The sequence below is a fragment of the Melopsittacus undulatus genome, chromosome 4 (genome assembly GCF_012275295.1).
Source record: "Melopsittacus undulatus isolate bMelUnd1 chromosome 4, bMelUnd1.mat.Z, whole genome shotgun sequence".
NCBI classification, from domain to species: domain Eukaryota; kingdom Metazoa; phylum Chordata; class Aves; order Psittaciformes; family Psittaculidae; genus Melopsittacus; species Melopsittacus undulatus.
The window spans coordinates 85709171-85724484 of NC_047530.1; the positions used below are offsets into that span (position 1 = coordinate 85709171).

General features: G+C 36.7%; 1 protein-coding gene across 2 annotated transcripts in view; it reads right to left on the reverse strand.

The window, feature by feature from the left end:
* PTPN4 (protein tyrosine phosphatase non-receptor type 4) overlaps positions 1–15314 on the reverse strand; it is a 112214-nt gene that overhangs the window by 27228 nt on the left and 69672 nt on the right. For both annotated transcript variants that reach the window (XR_004549545.1, XM_034061683.1), the window contains exons 12-14: positions 12806–12978; positions 8831–8899; positions 1251–1385 (exon numbers count right to left, since the gene is read on the reverse strand). Coding sequence is in view for 1 of the 2 variants with exons in the window: in XM_034061683.1 (XP_033917574.1) it covers positions 1251–1385; positions 8831–8899; positions 12806–12978 (377 nt within the window). In the remaining variant the exon portion in view is untranslated. The remainder of the gene's footprint in view (positions 1–1250; positions 1386–8830; positions 8900–12805; positions 12979–15314) is intronic.

The following is a 15314-nucleotide window of genomic DNA, read 5'->3' on the forward strand; positions in this document are numbered from 1 at the left end:
TAAGAGGGAAAGCACAGCAGTGCAATGTGAAAAGAATATTATTAGTCTGCATTTCTTACACTACTACAAAGGAATATTAAAATAATTATTTACACTTAATGCAAGCATATGTTAATCTACATACTTTTATTAAATAAGGTTTCAAAAATCACTGAAAGAATTATGTTGTCAGATCAGCATGCTATTCATTGTTCTCCTTTTTAAAGTGTTCAAAATTTATTTTCATAAACACTAAATGGCTAATTTTTCTTTTTTTTTCCTGATTGAAGAATCCTGAAAGCATGACGGTCCAATGCACAAGCGACTGAACTGACAATCCAGTCAATGAGACGAAAAATTAATCCCCGAGAAGAAAAATTAATCCCCAAGAAAAAAAATCTAGGTCTGTTCATGGCAGAACTTAATCTGAACATTTTATCCTCTGCATCTTCTCCTACAAAGATCATAAGCTTTGCACTGTGAGCCTTATTGCTGTGACGCAAAATTTTCCCATGTATAAAACTAGCATAGTGACATTAGCACCTTTCTTAAAATGCTTAAAAACTTACATGATTCAGTTATATTATGCTTTAAGCATAAATATATTATAAAATTAATTTTACAAGAATTTTAAAATGCTACAGATACTTACAAAAACAGTCTTTTGAATAATATGCTGTAGTGCCAAAGAATCTTAAAACTTTCTAGTTTATGCAATCCAAAATTGAGTAATACTGATTTTTAAGCCATTTTCAGCACACAGAAAAAAACTGGTTATTTCCCCAAAGAAACAGGAATGAGTTTTCACTAACTATAAACAGAAAGTTCTATCATGTGGGAAGAGTGAGCTTTGAAAGGAAATGCAGAAAAACTGAGGGGAATAAGTCTGCAAGGATTTCTGATTAAGTAATTTACCTAATGTTTTACAAGTGGTATTAACAAGGATAAATTATTTCAAAAATATCACAGAGATTTTATTACGTTTTTTCTTAGACAATAAGTTAGTTTTAACTGCTCAAGAAAACTCAAGTTCTCAAATTTAGAGTAGCATGCTACATCTTACACTTCATACAGGTTGAGCGAGAAGTACCTAAAATTCACCCCCAAACAGTTTCTCTTATCTAGAGCAAAATGTTCCATAGAACCACTCAGCACATAATTTGTCAAGTTATTTGTCTCCGTAACGCATTAATCCTTTTATTATACAGACAGGTCATTCACATTAGAGGTAGACAGTTACTTCTAAAGAGAGAAGACTGGACACTACTTACTGATTTGGGGTTCCAGGTGGAGACCGTGATGGCAGGCTTTGTGTTTCCAACCTATCATCAGACAGTGAATTCCTACTCACTACTTCCCAGTCCATCCCACTCATTAATTTCCGTGCCAAGGGTTTACTGGGTGATCTAGAAGAAGAAAATAAAATGACTAACCAAAAATTATATGAGCAAATACAAATTTGCCTCATACAAATACATAAAATTCACCACAATTAAACTGATGTTCTATCACAGACAACCAAATTATATGGAAAAAAGGAAACAGAATTATGCAAAACTATTTACAGCTCTTTATTTTCTCAATGTACTGTACTTAATTGTCTGTGCTCTGTACAAGAATATCAATGAAATACAGTCATGAAATACTGCTGGCTGGGAGGAAGACAGGCAAGATGGAAGAGGAACCCACTGAACTTCACCAGGCATTTCTAATGCCTCAAAGAGAATCCGATTCAAACAAAACAGTCATTAAGAGGTCTGAACTTAGAAATAAAAGAGAAGACAGGCATACAAACAATAAAAGCACACAAAAACCCCAACCCTGTAAGTAATACTATTCAGCCATTTCAGGAAAAATAAAGCAGTGCAAACATCAGCCCAAAAAAACGTCCCAAAGACTCTGAAGAACTAGAAGTGGGGTAGTCATCAACATGAATTTTGTTTACTCATCAGGGATTTTCATACAGGTGACAGGCTTTCTTCCAGAACATGCTTTGTTACCTGTATGGCAGATGCAATCATTCTATTTACACTTCTCTGTGGGTAACCAAACTTCATTTGGTTCTGTGCCACAAAAGTCCTTCAGGTTAAAGGTCATATCACCTATTTTTTTTATACAAAAGTAACAGCATTTTCTATTTGTTGCCCTTTCTTGATGTCGAGGAAACTTTTTCTTCTCATTCTTGAGTAATCTCAGGATACTTACAATCCCCTTCTGCTGTTTCTTTCACCTATTTCTTAAGCACAAATGAGACCATACTTGCAACCCCTCATAAAATACTTTATTTCTCTTTTATAGTGGAAATCATCAAATGAATCATTGCAGAATTGTGGTTGCTTTTTTCGTAGCATCACATTGGATGGTTCAGTCATTCTGCAACTAAACATACCGAGACTTCTGATGTTTGTTTTCAACTGAAAATTCTTTATCCAACAACAAAAAATTCTTTTCAATAATCCTTAACTGTCTGGTGTATTTTGTGTTACCAGGCTTTTACTCCTACTACTTTAATGGTGCTACGTAGTTCAAGCTTCTCCACTATCGTTACCCAACCACCCTCTCTTGTTCCAGTGAAACTTCAATTTCATCAGTCTTTTATGCCATGACCATTTAATTCCAATTTGCCTTTATATTCTATCACAACACTCTAGTGTCAGGATTTCACCCTGGCCAGCAACTTAGGACTACACAGCTGCTTGCTCACTCACACCCCGCCATGGGATAGAGAGAACTGAGGATAAAGGTAAAGCCTCTTGTTTTTGATAAGAACAATTTACTAACTGAAATAAAGTAAATAAAGTAAAAGAAAATAACAGTAACAACAATAATAAGGGGTGATCAACAAGTGATGCATAATACAATTTCTCACCACCTGCTGGCTGGTACCCAGCCTGTCCTGAGCACTGACCAACCCCTCCCAGCCACCTCCCCCCTAGTTTCTACACTGAGCATGACATTCTCTGGTATCCTTTTGACTAGTTTGGGTCAGATATCCTGCCCCTGGCTCCCTCCCAGCTTCTGGGCAGAGGATCACAGACTGAAAAGGCCTTGTTCAGGCTAAGCACTACTTAGCAACAACTGAAGCATCCTTGTGTTATCAGCATTGTTCTCATACCAAATCCAAAACACAGCACTGTATAAGCTACTAAGAAGAAAAATATCCCAGCTGAAATCAGGACATCCACTTTCCAGCTTTGCACAATGAGGTGACAACATATTACTGTATCAGCATAACTCCTTTATTTCTTTCCCCAGCTTCATACACCTGTATCACAAAATAATCTCTGCCTTTGCTGGTTTTAAGACACATGGTAACTGTTATTTATCTTCATCATCATCTTACTGATTTACTGAAAGTGCAAGTCCAGAAGGAAGGAACTTTGAGAAATTAAGGAAATACCCACACACAAATTACATCCTTCTGAAAATGAGAACCTTAGTTGCAAATACATTTTTGCTTCTCATGGAACTTAAACCTGAATGCAAGCCACCACCTTAAGCAAAAAAGTCTACAATGATAACCAACAAAGCATCATATCAAATTACCTATCTTTACATAGGTACTTAAGTCCTACTAACGTCAGCACTGTTTGTTTGATACTAAAGGAGGGGTGGTTAGTGTGTAGAGGGTTTATTTCTGATTTTACACTCCTAAGCAGTTCTGAACATGTACTTTCTGCTTTGCTACCCTGAAGTCTTACTAAATAATAGCTGGCAAATTTCAGACAGTTAAGTGAGATGCGCTGTTCTAAATGCCACTGTTTCAAGCCTTGCTACATGCAGGGGAAAAAAACTCTGACAGCATATTGATATTTGAAAACAGGGAAAATAATTATTTAATTCATGAGGAAAAAAACACATCTGTTTTCATCACTGTATTTAAGCAGTATTAATTTGATTCAAAAAGTAATTAGCTTGATATCACGTCAATTAAAACAACACTTCAATTTCTGTAATTTGCTTCAAATTGGAGCATCTCAAACTACTTATCTATTTTTCTTTCCAAACATGGCAAATTTGTGCAGTTCTGAATAGGTGAAACAATAAGAAACCTGCAGATCTGAACTGTATGTCTTATGTTATCTGTTCATTCTTCTCTTATTAAAGTTATCATTAGCTAGACTTTGCTGACAGCATGCCTACAGCCAGCAGATTAGCATCGAGAGCCAGCTTTGCCAAGAGGTGAATTCTAACTAACCAAAGAAAGGGCTGAGGGAAAATTGCAGAGGAACATAATATATCTAGTGCTAAACTGGGTAAATACTGGTGTGCAGGTACAGTATTTTCTGACAGACACACAAAACCTTCAGTAAATAAGCAGCAACTGTAATACAGGAAAGTTGGTGTGTCTGTATACATATATATTATTTTAAAGCGCAACAGTGAAAGGGCACTATTCTTGTCTGTATAAAACAAATTAAATTACAAAGAGAGACACATATATATATACAGAGAGAGAGAGAGGGAGGGGAAAAAATCCTAGTTTTTCCCAAAATTCATCTCTGACTGCTTCAAAAAGCCCCTACTGCACTGTGTCTTAACTGACACTTTATGTTTTTGAAAACTTCCTCAATCTATGCAACAAATGAACATAACTCTAAAATGAGAAAAGCACCTTCTTCCCCATCAAAAAATCCAATGTTAAGAAAACTCACCTTTTTCTGTGGGTAGGGTCTGATCTTTCAGAAACAACAGCTTACCACCATGCTAAACAGCTGCAGCACTTATCAGCAAAGGTTCGTTTCAATTATTTTATTAACAGCTCTAACCTCAGAGTCCCACCCACACGTTTGTTGCCTCCATTTCCTGTCTTTGCAGAAATTTCAAAGAAAAAATTACCACACTGCAGCATCAAACTTCTCAGTGCTGTGGCTTTTTGATACTCGTCCTCCTGCCAGCACTTCTAAATCTAACAATAAGTTATTTCTCACTGTAATTTAAGACTTGTTGTGAAATATCCCAACAAATTTCTCCTGTACTGCTAATTCTTTACAATATTCAAATAGCTTTCTCATGCCAAAATACAGCTGAGGAGATGGGAAGGGGGAAGTAGGCCATAAAAAACTTTCAAAATTCTTTTATGAAGTTTGAAATTCTAAAGTCCATGTTTGTCTGCTCAGTCTGGATGCTTGTATTGTACCTCAGCACACAGCATTGCTTTTAACAGAATGAACTGTTTCAATTTCTGGTGTATCTGCAGAGACATTCCTAAATATGTTGGAAGAAGTCCTATCTATCCGAGTAGGGACAGAGGCTTTACCTGCCTCCAAAATCAAAACCAGACTTACAAGCTGCAATACTACATCAAACACACACACACACAGAAAACCCAAGTAGAAGGGATGAAGTCACACAATGCAACTAAAAAAAGGCATGACAAATTATACTTTCTCAGCTACAGTACAAAAAAGTTTTCAAAGACAGAACTGATTTTGTGTCCTGCAAGTGCTAAAATTCTTGCAGGAGCTGGGAAAGAAAGAGGGTATTGTTTGGCAATACAGGTGGGAATCTTTTAAATCACTTCTGCCACAGAAAGAAATATAACCTGGAGCCACAGCCTACCTTTGTTTTTTGACAAAGGGCACAAAGGGACAAAGGGCTGTTTCTCAGCAAAACTCAAAATTACTGCTTCAAAACAAGAGACTGAAACTACAGAAATCTGCAGCACATCACAAATTACATATGCAATTTAAAGTAACTGAGGAACTACTTAATTAACCGTGAATAAATGCATGGCTTAAGCAAGACTGGATTTTTGGAAACAGATTGTAACTTAATGATAGGGAGTTTGCAAATACAAGGACTGAGATACCTACTCACTACCATACGATGCTTAAACTACCTTCCAGTACACACCATCAGAATTGAACAGAACTAAAATACTTTGAAAGGACTTTAAGAGCAAACAATGGTCTTTAAGAAATCTCTCAATTCATGACTTGATTGAGCTTTTTGCACTTTTATTATCTGCTTTCACTTTTAGTAAGCTCCTGAGAATTCTCATGGGTCTTCTTGGGTTGTGAATATCTTACAATAAATGCGGCCAAGAGAATAGCCGTAATAGAGATTAAAAAAAAACACACAAAAACCCAAACAACCAAAGCAACTGTCTTCTAAATGCTTAAGTTATTGCTGAATGAAGATTAAGAAAACAGCATCTACAAAATGTATCAAATTTATTACAGACTATCCATTTTTAAAAATTAAATTTAAGTGTTTTTATGATTTGGAAGTAAAGAAATCCATGAATACAACTTCACCTAATTTTAAAGTAAAATCCTGAGGACAGAGCTAAGCCTGCTAAATTGTAGGTTATAACTGCTTGTTTTATTCAAATGGCTATTAAGAAGTTTTATTTCCGTGTCTGGTGCTCTCTGTGTTCTGCTCAGTGTGAAAGGATTGTTACTTTTGGCAATCACCATTTCCCAACTTAGAACAAACAGGTAACTCAAATAACATCTCAATATAACTGTTATTTTCTTACAGTGAAATGATTCAAAAGTTTGCTTAGACAGTATTAGCTCAATAAGGCAGTTTCTAGTTAGATAATGGTAAGAAAAAGAGTGTCAATCTAGACAGCTCTAGACAAAAAAAAAAATAAAATACTGAAACAATTTTTTTTTCTTAACTGATCTTGAAGACATCTTTTAATGTGGGAATAATAAAAGCAACAGTAAGTACTTAGTTTTTTTTCCTGTGTTCACTTAATTCTCAAGACTGACCTGACTGTAATGCTAGCACGCTCGGACTTCACAGCAAAAGCAACCAATACCTAGACGAACTTTCAAAAGCAACCAAAAGGAGCTGCTTGTCCATTGAACTCAATTACTTTCTCTGAGAATGACACACTGAGAAAGAGAAAGGAAGGTCCCAGGAACAAAACCCACATTATACCTGGAAAACCTTAAAAAGCTAAACTTGTTCTCTGTACAAATACAAAAGGGCTAACATCTGCTCAGTATTTCAGCTTGAAGTGTAAATGTTTAGAAGACCAAGAACAAAACATAACGTTCTTAGATTAAGCTTCTTGAACCACATAACATTCTAGGAATGTCTCATGTTTCAAGTTTTTTCACCTTTAAAAATACTAGAAATCTTTAAAATTGAAAAGCCATTAATTGCACACTCTGTTGGGGAGGACAGAGAACGCATGATCTACTGAAAGTTTTGCGAGGTGTGTATTTATGGTATAAATTATCAATTCCAGCTCACTGATGTACACGGATTTACCTCAGACATTTATCAGACATTAACACTCATAAAAAACTCAAAAGATGAGGAGAATGCTTTATTCTTTAATCTAAAAAGCAACAGTGGAAAATAAAATTACTGAGGACAGAAAAGCCAAGTATTTTTTAACTAAAGAAATCCCAAAAGGCTTGAGAAAACATCAGAGCAGTTCTAGCCATGGCCTTCTATTTAACGCAGAATATATTTCATAAAATCCAAGTGACCCTGGCACCACTTGTTCAGCTCTGATGCAAAGGGAAGAGTGCCATCTACTGAAGAAGAGTTTTTAAAATTATAAATATATTCCTCAAAACCAAGTATTGGCTCTCCTCCACCCTACTCACTTGTGGGGAACTGCCAAGTTCGGAGTGCAACATGAAAAATAACTTTTAACTGATTCATAACTGTAATTTAAATTAAAAAAAACTCTGCTGTCATAGTGCTGAGTCTTCTGAGTACTAAAAATGTCTCCTCAAGTAAAAATTTAAGCAGGTTCCCAAAGAAAATTAAGTAAAAAATAATTCTACAGCACACAGGACAAATTGGTTTTATAAAATCTACCTGCTGAAAAACAGCTCACAGCGCTTCTGCCCCCAAATCCTTCTAATATGGAGCTAAGTATCTACAGTGTGCCTAGCTGAAAACTCAAATTATATTACATTGTACAGGGGTGAAGAAAGCAAGCGGGACACCACAACACAGGAAATCAAGGCTAAATTCACCAATGGTCTGAAAAACAGTGTTTCCAGGTACTTGAGAAAGGTTAGTGGACTTGTTACTAAGTCTGTCAGCATAAATTTGAACTCCAGAGTTCCTTAAGAGGTAACTATGTTAAAAAACATTAAGACCTCAGCAAAAGTATAAACATAGATGACAGAGTACACTCCCTCCTCAGAAGGATTCTTTCTATCAGTGATCAGAGCAGACTGCCAAACGGGTGCAGCAACAGTTTTACTTTTGAATACTGTATCATAAGTTCTGAATGAAGAACTAAATCTATGTCTTGAATGCTTTCCTGTAATCACTAAACCCCTCAGGGATCTTAAAGTTAAGTAATAGATTCTATGATTAGCCAACTACTCTGTGACAGAACACCTTTAGAAGCAGCTCACTCTCAAATTTTTAATAGTAAAATTTATCACTAGGCCTTCAGCGATAAAGCTGTTCTCACCAAGTGAGACACTCACAGTACCTTATTCTAAAGGAAGTATGTATGGACAGTTGTAAGCTGTTATCAGGGATAAAACATACCCAATAACTCAATATTTTAATGGATGAGTTAAATAGACTATTCTTTGCAATAAAGACAGTACAAAAAGGGCTAGTACACATAAGAACAAATTACAAAGATTGAAGGCTTTTCTGAAAGAGGAAATATTAAAGAATACCCTTATTAACTTTTTCAATCATAAGATTCCCCCCAGTTTCTGTCTGCCTCATAAAGACACCATCCCATTTCAAAATTAACCTCCTTAATATGGTTAAGTCAAGCCACCAGCCACGGCTGACAATAGTTGCCCTTTATTTTACATTTTTGCACACAGAAAACAGCGATCCCATAACACCTAAAAAAAAAACAAACAGGAGACTTACTGATCTTGTACAAACGTATATTGCTTACCTTGCAAATACCCTATCTTTGTTTGCTCTTTCTTTACCATACTGCACAGACTGGACCTCTGTTCTCCCACTGGAAAACAAAACCAAACCAAACCACTAAATATACAAATTTAGGAAAATATTTTATTACTTAAAATTGAAACATCTCTACAAAAAAAAAACAAACAAAAAGAAAACCACCAAAAAAAAACCCCAAACAAAACACAAATGGTATTTCAGTTATGCTCAAGCAATTATGCCAGTAATTCATACAATGTAACTTCAGAAAGCATTTGGTAGAAGTGGAGGTCTTCTTTCCTATTATACTGTGACTGTAACAATGACCAATTAATTTTAGGCATAACATGAAGCTTTCTCTTCCTTTTTCTTCTTATCCAAAGCAGTAAGAAAGTCCTGCTTGGATCTTTGGATAACACTATAATCTTTCCTGTTACAGTCACAATGAAAAGTTACAGCACCCCCTCTGTACTCTTCCGAAACTATTCCCTGAATTGCTAATAATTTAGTCACTACTTAGTTCAGCAAAATACCATGAAGAAATTCGATAATAAGCACATCAGGCTTGTATTCTTCTACACAACTAGTCAAAACCAAGATTAGATCTTGGAACTTGCTGACTTTTCAGATAAGAGCAGATGTCTTGTGTCAAATCAAAGATCCTTTATAATATTTCATAATTTCTGTTTTAGAAAATAAAACCAGTTTTTTTTTTGTTGTTTTTTTTTTTTTCTATTAGCAGTTAAGAACTGGGGGCAAGATACCAGCAAATATCCCTCTTGCAGCCACTTCCTCATTTATAACTTCAGACCAAGGCAGAGAGTCAGAAAACACATGTCCTAAAATTATATCAATGCTTAAAACTCTGCTCTTTTCTGTTCCTTACAGGAACATTCACACAATGAAATGAATGAATAATTAGCTATTCTCATATTCATACTACAGAACTACTGGATGTGTGAAAGCTGAAGAAATTTGCCAACTGGAATCTCACAAAATTCAGTGAAGGGAAATGCAACAACCTCCACCTGAAGGAGGAGAAATAACCCAACACAGAAGCTGAGGGCCAACTGGCTGGAAAGCAGATTTACACAACACAGGTAAGGCCACATGTAGAGTGTTGTGTTGAGTTCTAGATTTCCCCAAGTCAAGCAAAAGGCCAAAAAGACAATTAAGGATTCAGAACAACTGGCTTATGTGGGCTGTTCAGCCCCAGGAAAAGAACACTTGGGGATCAAATGAGTGTGTATAAATGCCTGAAGAGGGAAATAAAAAAATACAGCCAGATTCTTTTCAAAGGGCCCAGAAACAGGACAAGAAGCAATATCACAAACTGAATTATGGGATACACCACTTAAATGGGGAGGGGAGAAGAGGAGGGAAATGACAACAACATGCCCAACCCCCCTCAAAAAAACCACAACCAACCCCTTTTTTACTGTGAAGGTTGTTAAACACTCGATCAGGTTGCTCAGAGATGTGCAGTCTCCATACTTGGAGATAGTTAAAACCTGGCTGGACACAGTCCTAAGGCAACCTGCTATAGGGGACCCTGTCTGAACATGGCATTACACTAGCTGCCTTCCAACCTCTGCCATGGTGTGAATCTAAGAAATGTCTTTTTTCAAAACTGCTGCCTCCTAACTTACTGGTGTTACACATTTTTAACCCTGACAAGCAGTAAGCCGTCTGTATTTTCCCATATTCCATTCCAATAACTTTAACATTGTATTTGCCTTTCTCTAACAGCTACTAATAACTGATTTAAAGTTTTTAGAGAACTATGAAGCTGCAGGACAGTAATAACTTGCTTCTAATTTATGCTCCTCCTCTTTTCTCCACTTGTGTAGATTATTTTTCATTTTTGGCCACTGAACTTCATTTACCATCTTATTGCCCACTCACCCCTCATTGGGACATACCACCGAAACTTTTGACAGTCAACTTCAGCTTTTACTACAAAGCCCTGTATCACTTCAGTAGTAACTTTCCTTCATTGTAAAGAAGGGAACTACTTGTTTCCCAACTGGTTACAACAGTTCACAGTTGCTAATATATAATAAAACTCTTCATGTTTTGGCAGTTTCAGTATTTGGTGAGGAATAGTTTTAGAACCACTTTGAAAATCCAAGCACAGTGTGCAGAAGTCAGAGTGTCTCATCAGTAGTCTTCTTGATCCCTCCTGGAAGCTTTCTAGAATCGTTGCATTAGAATCTTTTATTCCAATCGATATAATAGAATATGTAACACATTTTATGTCTTTGATTTCTTTCAGAACTGGAGATAATTCAGCCTAGCCCTGGCAGTTTAGTATTTTATTAGTTGGTTTTAATCATAGAAATGTTGGCTAGAAATCTCTATTTCAATCTCCTGCTAACACTAGGACATGTCTGGCCATGGCTTTGTCTAGACAAGTTTTGAAAGCCTTCAAAAATAAATATTCCACAGCCCCTCTGGGTAACTTGTTACAGTAATGCACTATTCCTCCAAGAAATCAAAACCCCCAAAACGTTTCCAGCTACAATGTTCCAGGTGAAATTTGTGGCTGCTGCCCCTTGTTCTACCACCTGCCATTACCAGCACAAGTTTGTCTCCACCATTTCTGACACTGCCCCTGAAGTAGCACTAGGCTTGCTAACCCTCTTGCTTTAGCTTCCTCTTCGCTAGGTTAAACAAACCCAGTGCCCTTAACCTCTCCTTGTGTGCCAGTTATCACTTTTATGCTGCCTCCAAACAGCCTCTCAAACTACTTGCAGAAACGCTAGCCTTTTGGCTGCTTCATTAACTTTAATGACCTTCTTCATTTTTATGCAGTTTCCCTTTTCATCTTACATTAACATAAGTTGAATGTCATCATCAAAGAGCTTTTCTGTAATAGTAACCACAATGATTCAAATTCAAAATCTTTAAAGAAATGAAAAAGCTCCCCAAAATTCACTACAGCAACATTGAATCAAGTCTCAAATACTGTTCAGGATCACAGAATGCTGTTTCTCAAATGGGTGCTGTGAATGCTGGTCAAAAGCACAGATGGCATAAAAATTTAGCCACTGAATTACTTTCCTCTTTATATATTTATGCAACTCACAAGTGTAACAGAAATAGTCTGTTATTGTGTTTTCTAGCTTTTCATCATCTCTCTTCATACGTCACAGACACTGTTGCCATTCTGGATGGATGATTAGTACTAGTTCCATTATTCTCTACTTCTGGCACAATTTAAGCCACTGGCATGCTGCATGACTTGCAGAGACAGTTAACTCAGTTACTGAACTCAGATTATTTTTTTTTTTTATAAAAAGCGTAAAACACTGAAACCCAACACCACCCATTCCATCATTAGAATAAAAATTATACTTGGGGATTACAGCTATTCCACAGCATTCTTTGCACCTCCAAGCTTTCTGCATATTAAGTTCACCCTTAAACAGTTATGGACTTAACTTCATCCTTATTTTCTAAACTTCTGGCTTTGGTGCAGGAAATATATGTATTTTGTTTTTACCTAGCTCCTATTTGTATGCATCTAGCTTAAGTGGGCTTTACTTCTATAAGCTTCTTTTCCTTGATTTCTGTTTGACCTTTATTTAGATCTGGTTTGTTGCTGTTGCTGCACACAAGATCTGAGATCCATCAATTTCCAAAAACACCAGGTCAAAGACTCTGAATTTCTGAGACAACATTTTTAAGATAAACATAACCCAGCAGGTAAGCAGGTGAAAGCAGCCTGTGAAACAATCTCAGAGTACTAACTCCATAACAATCTCCAACAACACAATATTTGTATTTTCAGTATAGCCTAGAGAATTACCGACAACATTTGAAACTTAGGCTAGCAGGGTAAGGGGGCAGTTCCAGGATTCAAAAGTTACTTGAATTATGACACCTTTTCATACAGATTCTAAATTATACCCTATGCTCATTAACAAGTTGCCTATTTTCTTATGTTCTTTTTCATGTATTTCAAATTAGCACTTACCAGTACCGGAACTTGGAACCCAAGGTGAAATAATGTGCAAAAAAGTTCTTCTGAGGGGGGAGCGGTCTGTCCAAACGGAAGAATGTGTGATGCTCCACACAAGCTTTCCACAAATTCTTACATGCACGGTAATTCACCATATTGAATCCCAGTAACGTTTCTCTAGATTCATGCTAAAAAAGAGAAAAATTTCTATCAGATAAAAATCACTCCCAGTTGCTTCTGAAATTAAAATAGATACCATTAGATTTGGGTTATTTTAATAATTATTTTTTACATTATGGTTTTTGAGGTGGTTCTCTACTTTTACATTAATTTTATGGATTATAAACCCTTTAAAAATACCTTTTAAGTATTTTTAAGATTATAAACCCTCTAAAAATATGTTCTTTAAACATTTTTTTAAATGAGCCTGCTAAAAGGTTAACAGTCAGTTTAGTGATACTGAAACAAAGAGATGGAAAGAAATGGTCCCAAAGGCAGGACCCAAGCTGCATTAAAACATTTCTCTGATTAAAGAACTCTGAAGCAACATGCTTTTCTGGTTCAAGATTCCCAAAGTTAAGGTGAGGAACTACCATGCACATGTTCCAATTACAAATTGGGACCAGGAACGGATCTTGAGAGCAACTGATGTTCACACTTCTAAATAATTAATTTGATTCCAAGTAAAGCAAAGAAGCAAACTTGCAAAACAAGCTAAGCTATTCTGCCTGTTGAGGGAGCTTGATTACAATCTTTGTAATGGATGTAACCATCCAAAAAAAACACCATCAGCACTCTGCTTTCTCTTCACAGTACTAAATCCTTCACAACATTCAGCACACCTTAACTGTTTTCACTTAGCAGTAACTCCTTTTCCAAGTTACACGTTTGCTGGTCTGCTCATCTTTAGATCTGCTGAAATACCAGGGCACAGACCTGCAACTCTTCTCCCAGTGTTGTATTTGGGAAGTCCTCGTGACCAACAGCTAAGAACAACACCGTATTTTCAGCTGCATCATGAAGGGTAAACAATAAAATGATTTAAAAGACAAACAGCAAGTCCTGAGTATTTATTGGTGAAATTCAAAAAATTCTATACAAGAAACTAAAACCTGATACTTTATTTCAACTTACAAAAATGTGCTACATTCTCTTAATTTCCAAGTATTGACAGCTGTTCCCTGTATTTTCTAGACATGTTAATGGAACAAATTAAATCCATTACCTATTCAGTTAGAAAAGGCTTTATGAACAAAGTAAATGTACAATAATATAAACAAGATACACTGCTATTCTGCAAGGGACCAACTAACTATGCGAAATTATGAACTGCCTCATCTGGATCCAGTAAAGGATGACCCAGCTCAGATGTACAGTTCCAACAGGAAGTTCTCATGATGTAGCAAATTTTAATGCTCTGTCAGCCTTTTACACTGCTGGAAAAGAGAATTTGACACATTATATGAGCTGATGATCGTATACTTTTATGTCACTCAAAGCATTATAATTATGGGTTGGGGAAAAATAAAATACCCTGCTGTTCCCCCTATTTTGTATGGCAGAGAAAGAGCTGATCTGATTCTCATGGCACCATCTGATCACTAGAACAGGCATGAAGCATGACGGAGGAGCTGGTATCATGATGAGAAGGAGCTGCAGCTAGATCAGCTTAATTGTAATGCGAAACAGCACTTTCACAGGAACTTGGTGTGTTACAGCTTTAAAGGTACTTTAACAATAGTTCTATTCATAGTTTTTAAGGCTTTCATTGCAGTGCAGAGAGAAGCGTTGCTCAGACCCTACCCTTCATCTCAATTACAGCTAGGAATCCATCTTTAAGGTACAGAAGAGTATAAGATATTGGATCCTAAGTGCACCCATCCTCCTGTCCAAACCTGCAGCTTCTGTAATACCCAAACATAAGTCTGGCACTTGAAATTAATCTTTGCTGACAACTGTGGAGTGCAAGCCCTGCCTCTACTGCTGTATTGTAGCTGGAGTTAGCGTAAGATTGCCACTGTTGTTCTTGAAAATCGTAGGCTTGAAACAATGAGAGGTCAGCATAAGACCCCAAGGCAACGTTCATAATGTCCGTGTACTTCAGCCAAAAGCACACAAAATAACAGGATGGTTATACTTCATCCTATGAGAATGTTTTTATAGCACAAGCTCCAGGAAGATGCTGAATGCTCTGTATGACAATGACATACAGGTATTTCAGGGCCTTAGGTCTGCTGAGACAGTGTTAGAAGACAATCTTAGGGAGTTACAGTTGGATTCTGCTCTGAAATTACTGTCTTACTAATTGTGTCCATGGTTCCTATTAGAGAGAGGAAAACAGTCTGCTTACTATAGGGAGGGAGAAGAGTGAAGCAGTTGGAACTGCAGCCCAGAAAGCCAACCATATGCAGGCTGCAGGAAAAGCAGCGTGGCCAGCAGGCAGAGAGAGGCGATTCTCCCTGACTCCATTCTTGTGAGACCCCACCTGCAGTACTGCATCCAGCACTGAGGCCCTCAAAATAAG